The sequence below is a fragment of the Suillus clintonianus genome (assembly GCF_016758775.1).
Source record: "Suillus clintonianus strain FC179 chromosome Unknown DEU56scaffold_23, whole genome shotgun sequence".
In the NCBI taxonomy this organism is placed as follows: Eukaryota; Fungi; Basidiomycota; class Agaricomycetes; order Boletales; family Suillaceae; genus Suillus; species Suillus clintonianus.
This window is the reverse complement of record NW_024539247.1, coordinates 283,940-298,508: the sequence shown is the minus strand read 5'-3', so window position 1 is coordinate 298,508 and position 14,569 is coordinate 283,940. Positions and strand designations below refer to the sequence as shown.

The following is a 14,569-nucleotide window of genomic DNA, read 5'->3' as shown; positions in this document are numbered from 1 at the left end:
GACCCGAAAAATTAAAGGCTTCCTTTCTGATGGAGTCCAACCACGCCCGTAACTGGCCCCTGTCCTGAAGCATGCTCCCCCCATGACACCCTCCATTCATATCAAGAAGTGACTTTGACCACCCACTGCCAGACCTAGGGGGACGAGGTGCCATTTCGGTACATAAAAATCACTTCACGTGACGTGATTCGTACTCAGCGCGTCACGCCGCCATTTCCAACGTTTCAGTTTCAACCAATTTCCACCTTGTACATCACTACCTCGCCCACGTATCAGTCAAAGACCGTAAACATGTTTTTATCATTCAATCTTTTCATTGTGCTCGCGCACGTCATGCTGGCAGTTGCTCGGCGGCCTGTGAACAAATATCAAGATCTCATGGCCAATACGATACCCGCAGATCCACGACGTAACGAGACGCTTGCCACGAGAACAAGCTCGCAGATTAATCAACCTCACCGCTCTCGAAAAGGCGCGAAACAGGCCGCCCGCCTCCAGAGACGATCAGGTCGCTTGGCGTCGACTCCAGCCCGACTTCCTCGAGAAAACGCTGCGCCAACGCCTCAGCCTACGGGTCCTTCGTCCGTCTCGACTACAGTACATATAACCAGCGTGACTGATTTTTCAATCTTACTTCCAAGCGATGGAGGTGTGTATTTCTTAAGTATTTTTATTGCGCACTTGCCACCACGCTTATCTCGCTTAGAGCTTGTATCGGACGCGGAGAGTGACGGAACGGCGTATTGTACCGATGGATCTGGCTGTCAGAACTCGTTTCCAGCAGGCTTCATTACTGGCGCGAATATCTCGCAAGCGAGCGATGGGTCGTATATACAGGTCAGTGGAGTTTTATTTAGTTGTCTACAATCTTTTTCTGGTACTGATAAACGTGTCAGATCACCGGCTGTTTAGACTCCAGCAAGTTTCACTTTGCCCAAAATGACGCAGGAGGCCAGATGGACGTTCGGTTTCCCAACGGCGCGCAGTGCACTTTCGGGGGATACGGCGCAAGCTTCATCGAGCAGTCCGTTCCGTTTGTCATTATTTTATTCATTGACTCACTGATTTGTTCACCAGGGTTGAGCCCTCCGCCAATCGTTTCTGCCTTCGCTGTTGTGCATCCGCAAATGACCAGGTCAACTGCAATTCACATAACGACAAAGCTGGTTGTCCTGTTGCTGTTCCTGGCATTTATGACTTCGCTGGAGTGAGCTGCTCCTAACACGGCCTCATCAACAATCTATTTTCAACTATTTCATTCACGCACTTGTAGCCTAAGCTGATTGACACTTCTACCAACAATTGTAATATCATTCGCACTGTATCACTATGCCCAAGCCGGTACGCAGTACAGCCAGAATACAAAATCATAAAGAGATCGTGAAATAAATCCATACAAATGCCTGATGCCTAAGTATACTATATAATCATGAAGTCCGCAGAGGTGTCACGGGTCTATGTATGTGCCGCGAAATATTTCGCAGGTATAAGGGGATATCAAGAAGGAAACCACAATGAGCCTCGGATGCTGTCGATCGCAAAAGTTGAAAATCTCGGCTTCAAGCCTTGCCAAACACGAGTTTTCCGGAGCCGACGCCGGGACCATACTTCTCCACTTCGATTCCGATCAAACGAGTCTTCCCATGCAACCAATCCACGCGTCGCACTCCACCTTCCCATCCACCTCCCAACTTGGTGCACCGCTGTTCGTACGCCTGCGTAACTTTCCGCTGTGCCCTGCTTCCATTACCCAGGGCTTCCCACTCCTGAGGAGTGACTCTCGTGAGAAGCGTCTCATGCAATGCGTGAAGAAGGTCGAGATTAGTGATATCTGGGGAACGCCCACTTTGACAAGACCCAACAACCACAGGCCACGGGAACTTATCTGAGCGGAGTAGGATGCGAGATGATACTGGAGTTGGCGGGTCTGTCGCAGGTTGAGATAATGTATGTGAATCAACAGGTGAATGTGTGGTGCGGTCGAGTACTGTTCGCGGTGAAGGGGCGTATGTGACGTCGTAATTTATCGGTGGAGAGTGAAGTCGAGTGGAGGCAAAGAGCGGATGCATATGCAGTGCAGGTGCGCGTCTCCCATGCGGATCCATTCCATCTATGCGCCGTTAGAACGCCGATCCCACACCTATTTTAAGCCACTTACATGAGTTGGCCGATCCAGTCGCAGATGAGATATTGCTCTCCCAAGTATGACGCTGCTGCATAGAAGGCCGTCTATCGTATTGGAGAGCGTGAGATGCCATAGACGGCGTGCCTGGGTGCATGCTCGGAAAACCAGAAGAAGAACTGGAGCTGGTGCGGGAAGATGCACCATAAGAGACGGGAGGTGCATAATTATACAAAGGATAGTGCCCGACTTGACATGGGTGTCAATTTCAAATGCGCTCGTTGACCGCGGAGGATAGAAGACGTACGATGTTCGGATGACTTGTAGCTGGAACGCCTGTAGAGCGGCACCTTCTCAGCTTTCGACGGAGTACCGTATCTCATGTCTCTGGCACCGTCATACGTGGTATATCGCAGTGGAGATGGAGCTGTCGTAGCACTGAAGCTATTGCTTCGTTTTGTCTTCAGGCGTGAAGAAGAACTTGAACCAGCTGGTGGTCCATAGAAGAAATTTGCAGGGTTAGAGCGTGAGCGTGAATGGGACTTGTCGTGATTAGGGGACGAGCCTCCACCGAAGATGGAACGGAAGTAGGAGGTCATGATGACTTTTGTTCGTGAAGTGGGAGTGACAAGTATTACAAGTCAGACGTCGTTGCCCGAGGTATTGAACCAAGAGGAGGGATGAACTCGGCAGGAGAAGTGTAGGGTCGGGTTCTTATAAGCGCAGAAGATAGCCGTCATGCCTGGATCGGATCGCCTGTGAGTTCTAGACATATCCTGGCGAAAATACTTTCATGAAGTAAGGGCACCCCTAGAAAAGCCGTGGACGTGGTTTTGGATGACTAACATGGAATTCAATGCCGAGAGGGGAGATTGCAATAAAAGATCTCTTGTCCAAAAGCGCATTGTCAACCATGGCGGTGGATCAAAGATCACGTCTTAGAATGGGCCTGTCCGGAAAGTCCGTGAGTAATGAAGCACGACCAATAGAGGGAAGTGACAATATAACATGGCTTGGACAGGAAAGAGAGTCTTCCTGTGAGAAGTTTGAGTAAAGTTCGGAACGAGTAGGAACAACGGTGGCGACGCGGTTGAATGCGTTATACTATCTTGATTGGAAATTGGAACCATGAGGTTTGATGCCAATCCGTCATCACAGGTGATTCGGTTCACGACATTCAAGACGCATGTAAAACGCGTGTTTTCCTTTTTTGGCAAAGGCGCGGCGGTACGCCTTTATCGCTGTGGCTTCTCGTAGATAGCACATTTGACAATAGCCTGGTGAGGCTGACATTTTCATAGGATGATAATTTCAGGCATGGGACTAGAAGAGGCATTTACGACCGGGATGTCCATACTCACCGAAATTTGACATGTCCGGTGTGGTACTTTGCGATATCGGTTTACCAGAGTTGCCCGGTCGGCCGAATGAGCGCGCAGGCAGCATGGCGAATGGTCACCCTAAATAGGGCCAAGCGGCGCGCAAGAAGTCTTACCAAACCCGCCATGACCTGCAGGCAGAGGACACGCGAAACTATTAGTTGAATCGCCAACCGGGAATCGGGTCTAGACCACAATATAAGCTCGCGGCGCTTAAGCAAAAGAGTAAGGAGAAAGAAAAGGGGGACAGGCCTCATCGCTAAGGAGAAATGAATTCACCAGGTTAGCGAGATGAACTATTTCCGGTTGGACGATCTGTGATAACACCACAGTGTAGGGAAGGGTCCTCTTCAAACTTGAGAGTAAAAGCATCTTCGATGTGGCGGGGCAGGTTGTATGAGCCAGAGAAGCGTACTTTTCCTGCGCAGAAGCCAAAAACATGGCCCATCAAGAGAACAGGAGAACAGGAGGAGCAAACAGAAACAAGGTTAAAGTTGAGTTCTGATGTTTGTTTGGAATATCCCACAGGTTGACCACAGGGTCTAAAATCGGCGGCTGATGAGCAGAAATCAACAAACTGACAGAACAAACGTGTTAATTAAGCATACCTTCTCAGTGTAACATGACAATAAGAAGCAGGGTTTTGGAGGTACCTGGGCAGAACATATGCCATCGCCTACTAGCGACGCGGCAATATCATGATGTTACGGGTGTTGTTGGTCATAGCTACCATATGGTGCCGTACTGACAATGATAATGATGAATTGAGTAATCGAGATCTTATGAAACTTGTCGACCCGGGCCTAAGTTGTTTGGATCAGAAGCCTTTGCCAAACACGCCTACTTAATGTTTAGTCATTTCTTCTAGTTGGACATCGACCAACATATGTTAGCCTGCAACTTCTAGCCCAGCCATTCAAAATACTGATGCGGTCCTGCAGCCTCCACATAACATGCGGAACTTTATTTCTAGGTTGAGACACGAGAGACGTACTAGTTCCAAGACCGAATCAGTGCCTGGTCTTCAAGAAGCAACACAGGAAAGCCCTCAACAACACCTCTACCGATATCGCAAGCAACGCGGAATTAATCTTGGTAAGCTCGAACTGAATGTGATATCAAAAGCGAGTTAGTAAGTGTGGCTCAGGCTCGTGGTTCGTTTTGGAGCGGTGGATATCGGAATCACCATTTCAATGGGCCGCCGGCAGCGGACAAAGTGATCTGGACGTTGCCAAGGGTCTACACGCGAAACAGGTTCTGGAACAACATTGGGATTCTTGGATCACCTCTAGCGACTTCGAATGGCTCGCGGCAAGGGGAATCAACACTGTGCGGATCCCAGTGCGCTCTTTCTTGTAATAGTACAACAGTATCTTTCATGCCGCCTTGAACAGATTGGATACTATCATATCTGTGCACTGGACCCAAGTATCCTTACTCGAACTGACTTTGATGGTCTTCAACATGTGTTTGAAGGAGCGTGGAGTAGGCTTGTCGCTGCGGTGATGACTGCCCAGAGCTTTGGAATTGGGGTGCTATTTGGTACGTTGTTTGTTGAGTAGATTGTTTTTTTCTCATTCGCACATTTTAGACCTTCACGCAGCTCCTGGCAAACAGAATCAAGATTCACATTCCGGGACGTCATCTCCGGTAATGTCTTTTTTCAATAGCAAATTTAACATGCAGCTGGCTGTTCGCGCCCTCAGCATACTAGTCACACAACTCATCGCTTTGCGGGAACATGAACCCCCAATTCACAATATAGTCGGTATACAGCTTCTCAACGAACCCCACCCTTCCTCGCACGAAACACTCTGCAAGTGGTATAGGGAGGCAATCCAAGAGATAAGACATATCGACTCTAGTTTCCCAATCTACATATCAGACTGTTGGATGACTGATCAATATGCCGATTTCGTCGCACACTTACCCCCTTCCTTGGCGCTGACTGGCGTCGACCATCATCTGTACCGGTGTTTTACAAAAAGCGACATTTCAACATCAGCAGCGCAGCATACTGCATCCCTTGCTGATCGGAATGCCCCCTTTCCGCAAATGTTCTCCCGCGTGTCAGAGAAGCTCGAAGCTGTAGGAAGTGGACTCATAGTTGGCGAGTGGTCTGGAGCCTTGAATCCAGGCTCTTTGGAAGGCACAGCGGATGAACATCAGGCAAGAGCATCTTACATTCGGGCTCAGCTTGACCTGTTCGAGCTGTACTGCGCTGGATCATTTTTTTGGACGTACAAAAAAGAGTTGCCTGGAGACCAAGGATGGTCTTTCCGAGACGCGGTTGAAAGTGGCATCTTTCCCGATGTTGTGGGTATGATCCCAGTAAAGGATTTTGTTGGACTCAGTAGCGACATAAGTGCTAGAAAAGTGACCGCTAGAAATGTAGCCTTAGGTGAGTTCAGCGACTCCGCGGGCGCCGCTTCGTCCCTACTTTTTTTTTTTCATTTTTTTTTTCAAGGCCAACATGTATCCTACTGGGCCAGTTTCCCTGGTTATTACGAGCATTGGCGGTTTGAAGCCGGCTTCGATCAGGGCTGGGTCGAGGCCTATGACTTCTTCGCCTTCGATCGCGCGGACCAGACTGCCGTCTCAGAACTGGGATTCAAGGGATGCATTGCTAAGAGGAAGGCGCAAGACCATAGTCGTGAAAACGGGAGCAGCAACAACCTTTGGGAGTTCGGTGAGTGCACTGTTCAAGGAGGTTTCCTCTTCTGGGTTTGTGCCGCCTCTCGGCCGGCAGCACGACATACCCGCTATCTCGATAAGTCCATCTGCGATATCGCAGATTTAGGCGGCCCTATTCTTAACGTATTTCAGAGCATGGATTTAGGCAAGGGGTAGATGCTGCGAAGCAAGATTTTCAGCATCACTACTGTTGATTTTCACGTGTCAGGCGTCAGATCTTCATGGTATGTTTTTTCGCCTAATAGGGACTTTAGCTTTTAACGACTTGCTTCCAGAACAGACAATCCGTATCTTTGCATGCCCATGTCCTCGTGTATGATAATGTTGATATGCGCGGTTGCTGTCCATCATGAGAGCATAAAGCTCTTCTGAAGTGGACACAGCCTATTGGCTTGGCTTGGATGAGCTCTTACCCCTTTGTATTGGCCTGCCATGCAGCTAATAAAGAAAATGCTGGAAGAACTTAGAAGATGTGTCACATTACAGACCGCAGCTCCATTCTGTTTCTCCAGTTCTGCATCTGGTCTGTCATGCCCCCTCAACGAGGACAAGCGCGGTAATTACAAGCTTCCTGTGAGTGTTCTTGACAGGTCTCCGCAAGAATCCGAATATTTTCTCCTATGAATGAGAAAATGCTCGGATTCCTAAGTACCTGACGTTATAACATGACCTATGAAATGACTGTTGTGATCTCCGAGGAGATATTTCTCCCACTTAGATGGTTCATGATTTATCTTTTTGAATGGTGGAGATGGGAGGACATCATAATCAGTGCTGCAGTCTGCAGATTGCTGAAATCGAGGATGGATATCTAATGTGCGTCAGTAGCTTTGACAAGCATGGCATTCTTGTGAGGGCCTCGTGGACCATGGTGGACCCTGACAGTTACCGCTCAGGTAAGCGTATCGATCATTGGTCGATAGCGGTGTGATGACCCTGATATCATACCTAGATGAATAGCCCCGATATGAAATCGTGTTGTCTCCTCTAGTAGCACACGGATATGCATGTAACAGGGAGGTTTCGTAGCACCAACCTTGAACGTTAACAGGGACCTCTTCTCGCGGTCACTTCCCTAGTGTTTCATTTTCTCAGCGTTATTTTAGGTTTACTTGGCAGAAACGGGGACAGGGGGAGAATCTGCGGCCACGAGACGAGCCTATTAGTTGCACGCAGCGTTGTGCCTGTGTCAGAAATATCACGTATCCAGTTTGGTCTGACATACGGCCCAATAATATAATATAATGGTGCCCCGCGTGCGCTTGTTGTTGTCTACATCAGACACAAGACTTTCAAAGGTTCACAATGATATCGATAATTCTCGCATGTCTCTATCTTCCCTTACAATCGCAAACCCGACCCAAATTGTGTCACACCTCAGTAAAAGTACATACATATCTCGATCGTAAGCCGGCAAACATAGATGTAGTACATTGTTTTTAGAAAGGCTAAGCCTAGGGGTGGGGTATTTGTGGTATAGTTACAACATAAACCACAGTGGGAAACTAAGACAATATAGAACCAAGGACGCTGATGTGACAGTTCGAGTACAAAGGGAGTGGGTTACAGGTGAGTGGGAGTACAAGGACAGGCAACATTCACGTCAACAACTTCCAATGGCAGAAACCATCTTCATCCGCAGCTCTGACAAGTCCCCTGAAGACGTGTCTTTCCATCAGATAATCAATCCGTTTGACACCTTGACTTGCTTCGAGCTGAGCGGACGAAGGGATGCTTCTGTATCTGCGGGTATACGCCCGAGCAATTGCGGTTTCCTCACTCTGACTTAGCTGGGCCCAGTCAGAGTGCGAGATTTGGCGGTGGAGGTAAGAGTGGATCATCCACAAAACATCGCCAACTGTTATGGGCAGAGCGCCCGAGACATCGTATTCGCCATGAACGAATTCCAAGTCGATAGGCCATTGAGGAATGGCATCATGCGTGATACGCATGCGGGTGATAGTTGGGTACATAGCAGGTTCCCGTAGCTCTTCAACAGAAACCATAGACGTGTGGTTTGGACCAACTCTGCGCAAAGGCGTGAAAGCTGGATTAGCAATGTCGAAGTAGAACTCCGATACATAAGCTTCTCCGTTGAGAAGCGGGTGAATCTGGAAGTGTTGCGACGACGTCTGGTATGGCCAAGAAGGGCGATTGCCATGGCCGAATGAATGCCGCCGGTTATGAATCGGCGGCAATGGAATCCCCAGGAAGGAGGGACTGGGAGGCGCTGCGGCAATCCCTCCATGCCAAGATGGAGGGCGACGACGACGACGTTCATCAGGATAGTAAGAGGGGTATTGGGTTCCGGGAAGGTCGACGTAAGGTGAAGAGGGGGAAGGTGGGAACAAATTGAGGGGAGGAATGAAAGGTGATCGCTGGGGTGTGTACGGGTGGGTATAATATGGAGGAGGCTCGTAGGTCGCTGGTGTGTAGATGTATGGCCCAGACATTGTTGCAATATTGAGGTTGAGAGGAAAAGATATGGGGAACCTCTGCTATTTATTGGATGACAATGGTCAGCTGGGGCCCGGTACCATAAGCACAGCCTGCTTACCTATGTTATGGCTCTGTATGTGACTTGTCGAGCGACAGACCACTGCTTCGGGATGCAGACTATGGACGTCGTACGAGAGCACGACACAGCTTCGCAGCGCTTGCCAGAAGACTGCGGGAGCTGCGAGATTTTTGTTTGGTCAGGGCCTAGTGCTGCCCAGTGCCAGTGGTACGTTTGAAGGCTGTCCAGAAATAATGACTCTGTAGGACTCTGTCACCAATTACCATTAGACGGAAGTACAGGAAGCTGCTCACTGGTTTCCCGTCCTGGCCGGGCTGCTGGTGGGATGATGAACGTTCTGAGCAAGATGGGATTTGAATCGTACCGACAAAAATCATATCTGCGCGCTCTTTGTCAGCGTCAGCGCTTAGCCAGAATACAATATCGAGCCAAGAGAATAATTTATTTCCCATCATCAGCGGTCGGCGCTCGATTACGGTTATCAATCAAGTCGGTCGCGGATCATGGAATCGATCATCATGGAATCATCCCAGAGTTTCGCAGATGCTATGTCACGGCTTGAATCTTGATGTAGGCCGCCTACGTTGATCATGATGGATTCATGAAACCGTGCCTTGTGACTCTGTTCGAACCAGTGCGTCACATCTGCGTTGAGCTGTGACTGATTTCATACGGTAACGTAAGTATGTACGCTAGCTGCATCCGACTTGCAACATCTGACTATGTCATCAATTTGAGATGGTGAGATTTTTTTGTTGGCTACACCACTCGAGGATCCGTGGTGGTAGTAACCCCAGGCTGGTCACGAGCCTACCATCCAACCTGACCTACCCATCTGCCAAGGTCCTACCAGAGTGTGATCACTGATGCATTGGCATTGGCAGGCTACCGTGACCACTGGTTAAACTTCTGCAATGGCCCGCGATGCGTGATAAGGTATGACTTATAAATAAGTATATGATCTTTCTACTTAAGTCTTAGCAGTAATGGTACGTACGGTGACCTGCTCAAGCTCAACGTAGGTCCCGCATCAATGCCAAGCGGCACTCAGGCTGATAGTTAACTGCCATTGAGGGTGAAAGCTCTCCACATGGGCACGTCATTGGTGGGTGTCAATCTATCATTCCACTAGTCTCAAAATATCGACTGAATTTTTCACTTCACCACTAGAACAATAGCAATGGAGAATGGAGAGCACAAGCCAATCAATTTAGCTCCTGGCATCGTGCTGACACTCGCCTGTTTGGGTCATCATCAATAACAACCTATCCCTTGGAATAACCCTGCATGGACTATCCTCTCCGAAAGAGCCGGAAGTGCGACTTACCGTGCCCGGGTCACTATTGAGTATCTTCACACGTAACGTGTTTTGACGAATTGGTTTTAGCAGCTAGCTCCCAGAAATAATTTCTTCACCCTTTAACACGATAGACATCCCACTGCCCAACAAGTGTGAAATATGGCTGCAGCGCTGCTTGGCTGGGTCTCTCTCTCTCTCCTTTCTACTGCGTGGTTTGTGTCTAGCAGCTCAGATGGGCTTGGCAGTAGATCTTTAACTGAGACATGCAAAGAAATTGCAGCATCTGTATCCTCAGCGTCGATGGTGTATGACAAGGGTGAGTATTCCTCGTTCGAATGTTGTCTACTATCTGCACAGATTGACACTTTGTAGTTTCTGTTCATTACATCAAAGACATCAGTCACTGGGCATCGTCAAGCTCGCAGATTGCTGAATGTTCATTTGAGCCAGGGACATCTTTGGATGTCGGCATAGCGGTAAGTAATGAGCTTGCATTTCCTGCTACTCTGTTTTGACATGCGCATTTGCAAGCTCCAAATTCTGGGCAAGACTCAGACTCCTTTTGCGGTAATGCTGGCACCTACTGCAGCTTTTCAATCCTTTTCATTCCATTTTTCCACAGGTAAAAGGTGGTGGACATGCGTCAAACCCTGGTTTTTCATCGACGATGGGCGTGCAAATTGCTATGGCTCGTTTTTCTGATGTTAAATACGACGCACCATCACAAACTGCCACAATCGGTGCGGGTTTAGTCTGGGACGCGGTGTACGCCGCCTTGGAGCCGCATGGGGTTAACGTCGTCGGTGGTCGAGCATCGGGCGTTGGTGTGGCTGGTTTCACTCTCGGCGGAGGTAAGGCTGACCACTTTTTCTATGCAATGTGTACTCAAGATCTCTAGGATATTCGTGGCTCACCAATCAGTACGGTTTGACAATTGACACCGTGCAGTCCTTTGAGTTAGTGATACCAAACGGTACAGTTTTGAATGTTTCCGCAGCTTCCGACCCGGATCTATTCTTTGGTTTGAAGGTAGTCTAAATCGTGATAAATAACTGCATGAGTTACTGACTCGTACATTTAGGGTGGTCTCAATAATTTTGTATGGGAACCCACCAGAACTGTGTTGTTCTATGCTCACTGCCATCAGGGCATAGTCACTAGATTCACGCTAAAGACCTTCCCTCAATCGAAAGTTTGGGTAAGAGAATTTCACGTTGTCTTCAAATCAACTTCTGACCGTCTGGTTGCGTCAGGGTGGGCTTATCATGTATACTGCAAGCGTGATGAACCTTGTCAATCAAGCAACAGCAAATTTCGCTGCGAACATCACAGATCCTAAGGCACAAATCATCACAACTTATAATCATATTTTTGGCGTAGTACGTCGACGTGTTCGCTGTTTCTTTTACCGCGCGTCATCTAAGCAATTGTCCATATAGCCTGGAGTCTTCGAACTTGTTTTCTATGACGGACCCTCACCGCCCGAGGGCATATTTGACGAATTCTTGGCAATCCCTTATCTGTTCAAGGACGTTTCCACTCGGTCTTTTCTCTCTTTAGTGCAGGCTTCGCATTCTAATGCCTCTTCAGGCTCACGGTGAGGCCCTAGCCATCTTTAATTATTTCGTTTGCTGAGATGGATAAGGGCCATCTTCAACACCATATCTGTCCTCGACTACTCCGTTTCATTTCTTGAATCCATTGTGAACGAGTCGATGGTAAGTCATGCGCTCAAACACCAACGGTGTAATCCTCATCATTGCTACTCTTGTACATAGTTCTGGGGACAGTCGCTCGCTCACTCTGGTGCATGGCTCATCTCCTATGACGTTGAACCATTCATTCCATCAATATTCGGCCACAGCACCACTCCATCAGCACACCCGCCTTCTCGCGATCGAGGACTCCTTCCATTGAACATCTATTTTGCATGGGCATTTCCCACTTCGGACGGAATCATGCAACAAGCTGTTCGAGATAGCGCAGCTCATCTTCGCCAGTTGGCAATTGCTGAGGGCCAGGATGTCGCTGATGCAGCTGTGTATAGCAACTATGCCATCTTCGACACGCCATTGAGCAGCATTTATGGGGACAACTTGCCGCGGCTGCATGCCATCAAAGCTGCTGTAGACCCGACCAATGTCATGGGCTTGGCAGGGGGGTTTAAGTTCTAAGCCTTCAGCTGGAATGCCCCCATAGCTACCCTATGTGCATCACTGGCAACACCTGGCTAGTACCCGAGAGCGCTGGCTGCTTAAAGACCAAAGCCGTTACCAAGCGTTACTAGAACATGCATGCTATGTACAGACGCGCATTCGCAATGTTGAGTACACTCCCATTGGGACGACTGTATATACGACGGAGCAACATACTTATGTCATGTTGGCGCGCGCCCACTAGCAATTCAGGGTAGGGAAGATTTTGAGCTTTACACAGACTCCGATTCGGACTTCGCTAACATTCTGATTTCTCGATCTTTCCAAGGCGGTATTCGAATTCGAACGGCTAATTGAAACAACCGTCTTCATTCCATTTGGTCTGCCTACGACAGACTATTCGTGACCAGATTTCATTTCCTTACTCCAGCCTTCCTACCTCTTCCCTACACACACCTCTCATTAATCGAAGTTGGAACGTTCCACGTCTGGAATTCGAAATCTGAAACGGAATAATTTTGCCGTATTCTTGCCGTACTTACATATGTCGGCGCAGAACGGTCAGATCACCGCTAATACTGTCACCTACAGATTCAACGTGACTGACATGAAAAAACTACTAGTGCCAAGCGACTATTAGTAAATACTAGTGTGCGGTGCGTTAAAGTTTTGGCACCAGCCTGAGGCTAGCGCGCGATCATATTGACCTGTTTTTTGACGGGGCTGCCTTGGTAGTGAAAAGACAGCTCAAGTGTCGCAATTGGTGTGTAACTCAACAGACCTCTCGAAATTTGGCTGATGCATAAAAATAACCCCATCCCACTCGGTGTCTCCACATGTCCCAATCGAAATAGAATTAAAAGTGGATATACGGAGGCGATAGTATGTATACACAGGCGTGTCTGTCCTCCAGATGGGTAATTGAAGCCAAAGTACAAGGCAATTCCGCGCACAATTGGACAAGAAAATTGGTATCTTCACCTTATCTGGCTCGCTCGTTTCGTACATCTCAAAGACCAGTTTGCGACTGCCCGTTGCCGAGCATACAAAAACGCATGGACTCTGCGACCAAGTCGATGGGAGCTGTGCTATGTTAGTAAGTTCCGCGGTGCAAAAATCTAAACACGCACAGGCTCCGTGGTTTTAGAACAATCCTCATTGAGAATGCATCTTCACCGTCACCATCTGATTGAGTGGTCGGCGATAGTAACTGGAAGACTCAAGTTAACAACTTACAGTATCCCACCTCTTTCCTGTGAATTTCGAAGCCAAGTTTCTGGCTATACAGATTGAAGGCAGCTCGATTGGACTTGCGTACATGGAGCTGAATGTACTCTATGTTGTACGAATCGGTCATAGCTTTTCCTGGAGGTGGCTCAGATTAATGTTTTGAACCAAATCAGATGACGCAAGTGAACCAACTCGAAAGCATCATTAATCGTTTCGCGAGACCCAGCCTACGGTATGTTCGAAGTACGGATAGAGAGTTGACATGACCAACTTGCAACCAAGGGAATTCTTCGTCTGGCTCTCTGTAGGAAATTATTGAGTCAGTCGTAAACATTTGTGCGCAACCTTCACCCACATCGACGAAAGCACATAACCCACTACGCGCCCACTGCTATCCTCTGCGAGATACGAAACTTCTGGCCATGTTATGAAGGAATATGCCCCTGCAAGTCTGACGATGGGAATGGCGATTTTATGAACCAAAGGACTCACAATATCTCATGTGGTAGTTTTCAGGGAGATTGTGCAAGTTACATTGCTGTATTTTGGTGAGATCCTTGGGCTAAGCGCCACACGTTCGAGTCATAGAAACAATGTTGAACACGACGCTCAGTATGCGTGGAACCAAGGCGGGCAACCAAACGCACCTCTGCTCTTCGGATATTCATCTAGATTCTGGAAAGTAAGAAGTATGTTGCAAGACACGAATGTAGTAGGAGCCCTGTGTGGGCGGTGGAGCACGTGTTGATGCGGCAGGCTGTGAACAAGGCGTTTACACAGCTAAGCGCGTGTACTCGTAACCCCAGCAGGCGCCTACATCGTCGGCGTTCATTTCCATTGCGGAAGTTAAGGTTTGTGTATGGACTTCAGATTACCTAATATGTAAGTACTTGCCATTTGACTCTCATCATCATGTTGGAGTCCAGTTGGACAACAGGATCCAAAACCATCGTAGTACGGTCCTCAGTGTTCTTGAGGAGATGCGGTCGAGGACATATTAAGCTGACCTGCAGGTAATTGACACCGACAACGGCGAATTGGACGAATCGAAAGAAGATATCTTAGGACATGGCACCTCTTTCTCTAAGTTGAATCCAAACCATGTCAGTCCTAGTACGTCCGTTCTTAAGAAACAACAGCGGCTGAGTTCATCTTGAGATTGAGCACACT

The 14,569-nt window shown here is 48.3% G+C and overlaps 6 protein-coding genes across 6 annotated transcripts; 3 read left to right on the top strand and 3 right to left on the bottom strand.

The window, feature by feature from the left end:
• The first annotated feature begins 80 nt into the window (after nt 1–80).
• On the top strand, nt 81–1,350 carry DEU56DRAFT_794191 (uncharacterized protein). The gene is made up of 4 exons (XM_041352792.1): nt 81–649; nt 707–837; nt 897–1,024; nt 1,078–1,350. Exons 1-4 carry the CDS (start codon nt 292–294, stop codon nt 1,220–1,222), a joined length of 762 nt encoding a protein of 253 aa, XP_041210182.1. The 5' UTR covers nt 81–291; the 3' UTR covers nt 1,223–1,350.
• A 35-nt stretch (nt 1,351–1,385) lies between these two features.
• Nucleotides 1,386–2,997, bottom strand: DEU56DRAFT_262336 (uncharacterized protein). Its single transcript, XM_041345350.1, has 3 exons — nt 2,430–2,997; nt 2,159–2,371; nt 1,386–2,110 (listed from the first exon to the last, which is right to left on the bottom strand). Exons 1-3 carry the CDS (start codon nt 2,719–2,721, stop codon nt 1,560–1,562), a joined length of 1,056 nt encoding a protein of 351 aa, XP_041210181.1. The 5' UTR covers nt 2,722–2,997; the 3' UTR covers nt 1,386–1,559.
• A 1,328-nt stretch (nt 2,998–4,325) lies between these two features.
• Nucleotides 4,326–6,515, top strand: DEU56DRAFT_262302 (glycoside hydrolase family 5 protein). The gene is made up of 6 exons (XM_041345349.1): nt 4,326–4,596; nt 4,649–4,842; nt 4,896–5,043; nt 5,093–5,902; nt 5,969–6,419; nt 6,471–6,515. Exons 1-5 carry the CDS (start codon nt 4,455–4,457, stop codon nt 6,349–6,351), a joined length of 1,677 nt encoding a protein of 558 aa, XP_041210180.1. The 5' UTR covers nt 4,326–4,454; the 3' UTR covers nt 6,352–6,419; nt 6,471–6,515.
• A 1,033-nt stretch (nt 6,516–7,548) lies between these two features.
• Nucleotides 7,549–8,850, bottom strand: DEU56DRAFT_262254 (uncharacterized protein). Its single transcript, XM_041345348.1, has 2 exons — nt 8,753–8,850; nt 7,549–8,693 (listed from the first exon to the last, which is right to left on the bottom strand). Exon 2 carries the CDS (start codon nt 8,646–8,648, stop codon nt 7,794–7,796), a length of 855 nt encoding a protein of 284 aa, XP_041210179.1. The 5' UTR covers nt 8,649–8,693; nt 8,753–8,850; the 3' UTR covers nt 7,549–7,793.
• A 1,322-nt stretch (nt 8,851–10,172) lies between these two features.
• On the top strand, nt 10,173–12,187 carry DEU56DRAFT_911114 (uncharacterized protein; the record flags this gene model as incomplete). The annotated part of the gene is made up of 11 exons (XM_041357254.1): nt 10,173–10,329; nt 10,386–10,489; nt 10,545–10,580; nt 10,636–10,864; nt 10,912–11,042; nt 11,095–11,112; nt 11,161–11,211; nt 11,267–11,392; nt 11,453–11,610; nt 11,659–11,731; nt 11,792–12,187. The coding sequence occupies 11 exons, from the start codon at nt 10,173–10,175 to the stop codon at nt 12,185–12,187; spliced, it is 1,479 nt and encodes a 492-aa protein (XP_041210178.1).
• An 810-nt stretch (nt 12,188–12,997) lies between these two features.
• On the bottom strand, nt 12,998–14,233 carry DEU56DRAFT_794163 (acyl-CoA N-acyltransferase). Its single transcript, XM_041352791.1, has 8 exons — nt 14,047–14,233; nt 13,892–13,961; nt 13,755–13,842; nt 13,592–13,701; nt 13,406–13,534; nt 13,300–13,354; nt 13,123–13,252; nt 12,998–13,071 (listed from the first exon to the last, which is right to left on the bottom strand). The coding sequence occupies exons 1-7, from the start codon at nt 14,065–14,067 to the stop codon at nt 13,147–13,149; spliced, it is 579 nt and encodes a 192-aa protein (XP_041210177.1). The 5' UTR covers nt 14,068–14,233; the 3' UTR covers nt 12,998–13,071; nt 13,123–13,146.
• Between the last annotated feature and the right edge of the window lie 336 nt (nt 14,234–14,569).

What these genes read in the sequence shown, in the direction of transcription:
- DEU56DRAFT_794191 (XM_041352792.1), top strand. Translation starts at nt 292, where the DNA reads ATGTTTTTATCATTCAATCTTTTCATTGTGCTCGCGCACGTCATGCTG. An exon ending in CTTACTTCCAAGCGATGGAG is followed by an intron (nt 650 to 706) that starts GTGTGTATTTCT and finishes TATCTCGCTTAG; the next exon opens with AGCTTGTATCGGACGCGGAG. An exon ending in GGCGCAAGCTTCATCGAGCA is followed by an intron (nt 1,025 to 1,077) that starts GTCCGTTCCGTT and finishes TTTGTTCACCAG; the next exon opens with GGTTGAGCCCTCCGCCAATC.
- DEU56DRAFT_262336 (XM_041345350.1), bottom strand. Translation starts at nt 2,721, where the DNA reads ATGACCTCCTACTTCCGTTCCATCTTCGGTGGAGGCTCGTCCCCTAAT. An exon ending in CTACAAGTCATCCGAACATC is followed by an intron (nt 2,372 to 2,429) that starts GTACGTCTTCTA and finishes ACCCATGTCAAG; the next exon opens with TCGGGCACTATCCTTTGTAT. An exon ending in GACTGGATCGGCCAACTCAT is followed by an intron (nt 2,111 to 2,158) that starts GTAAGTGGCTTA and finishes AACGGCGCATAG; the next exon opens with ATGGAATGGATCCGCATGGG.
- DEU56DRAFT_262302 (XM_041345349.1), top strand. Translation starts at nt 4,455, where the DNA reads ATGCGGAACTTTATTTCTAGGTTGAGACACGAGAGACGTACTAGTTCC. An exon ending in TCAACACTGTGCGGATCCCA is followed by an intron (nt 4,843 to 4,895) that starts GTGCGCTCTTTC and finishes CGCCTTGAACAG; the next exon opens with ATTGGATACTATCATATCTG. An exon ending in CGCTAGAAATGTAGCCTTAG is followed by an intron (nt 5,903 to 5,968) that starts GTGAGTTCAGCG and finishes TTTTTTTTCAAG; the next exon opens with GCCAACATGTATCCTACTGG.
- DEU56DRAFT_262254 (XM_041345348.1), bottom strand. Translation starts at nt 8,648, where the DNA reads ATGTCTGGGCCATACATCTACACACCAGCGACCTACGAGCCTCCTCCA.
- DEU56DRAFT_794163 (XM_041352791.1), bottom strand. Translation starts at nt 14,067, where the DNA reads ATGAATATCCGAAGAGCAGAG. An exon ending in TGAATATCCGAAGAGCAGAG is followed by an intron (nt 13,962 to 14,046) that starts GTGCGTTTGGTT and finishes TGTGGCGCTTAG; the next exon opens with CCCAAGGATCTCACCAAAAT. An exon ending in GGTTATGTGCTTTCGTCGAT is followed by an intron (nt 13,702 to 13,754) that starts GTGGGTGAAGGT and finishes AATTTCCTACAG; the next exon opens with AGAGCCAGACGAAGAATTCC.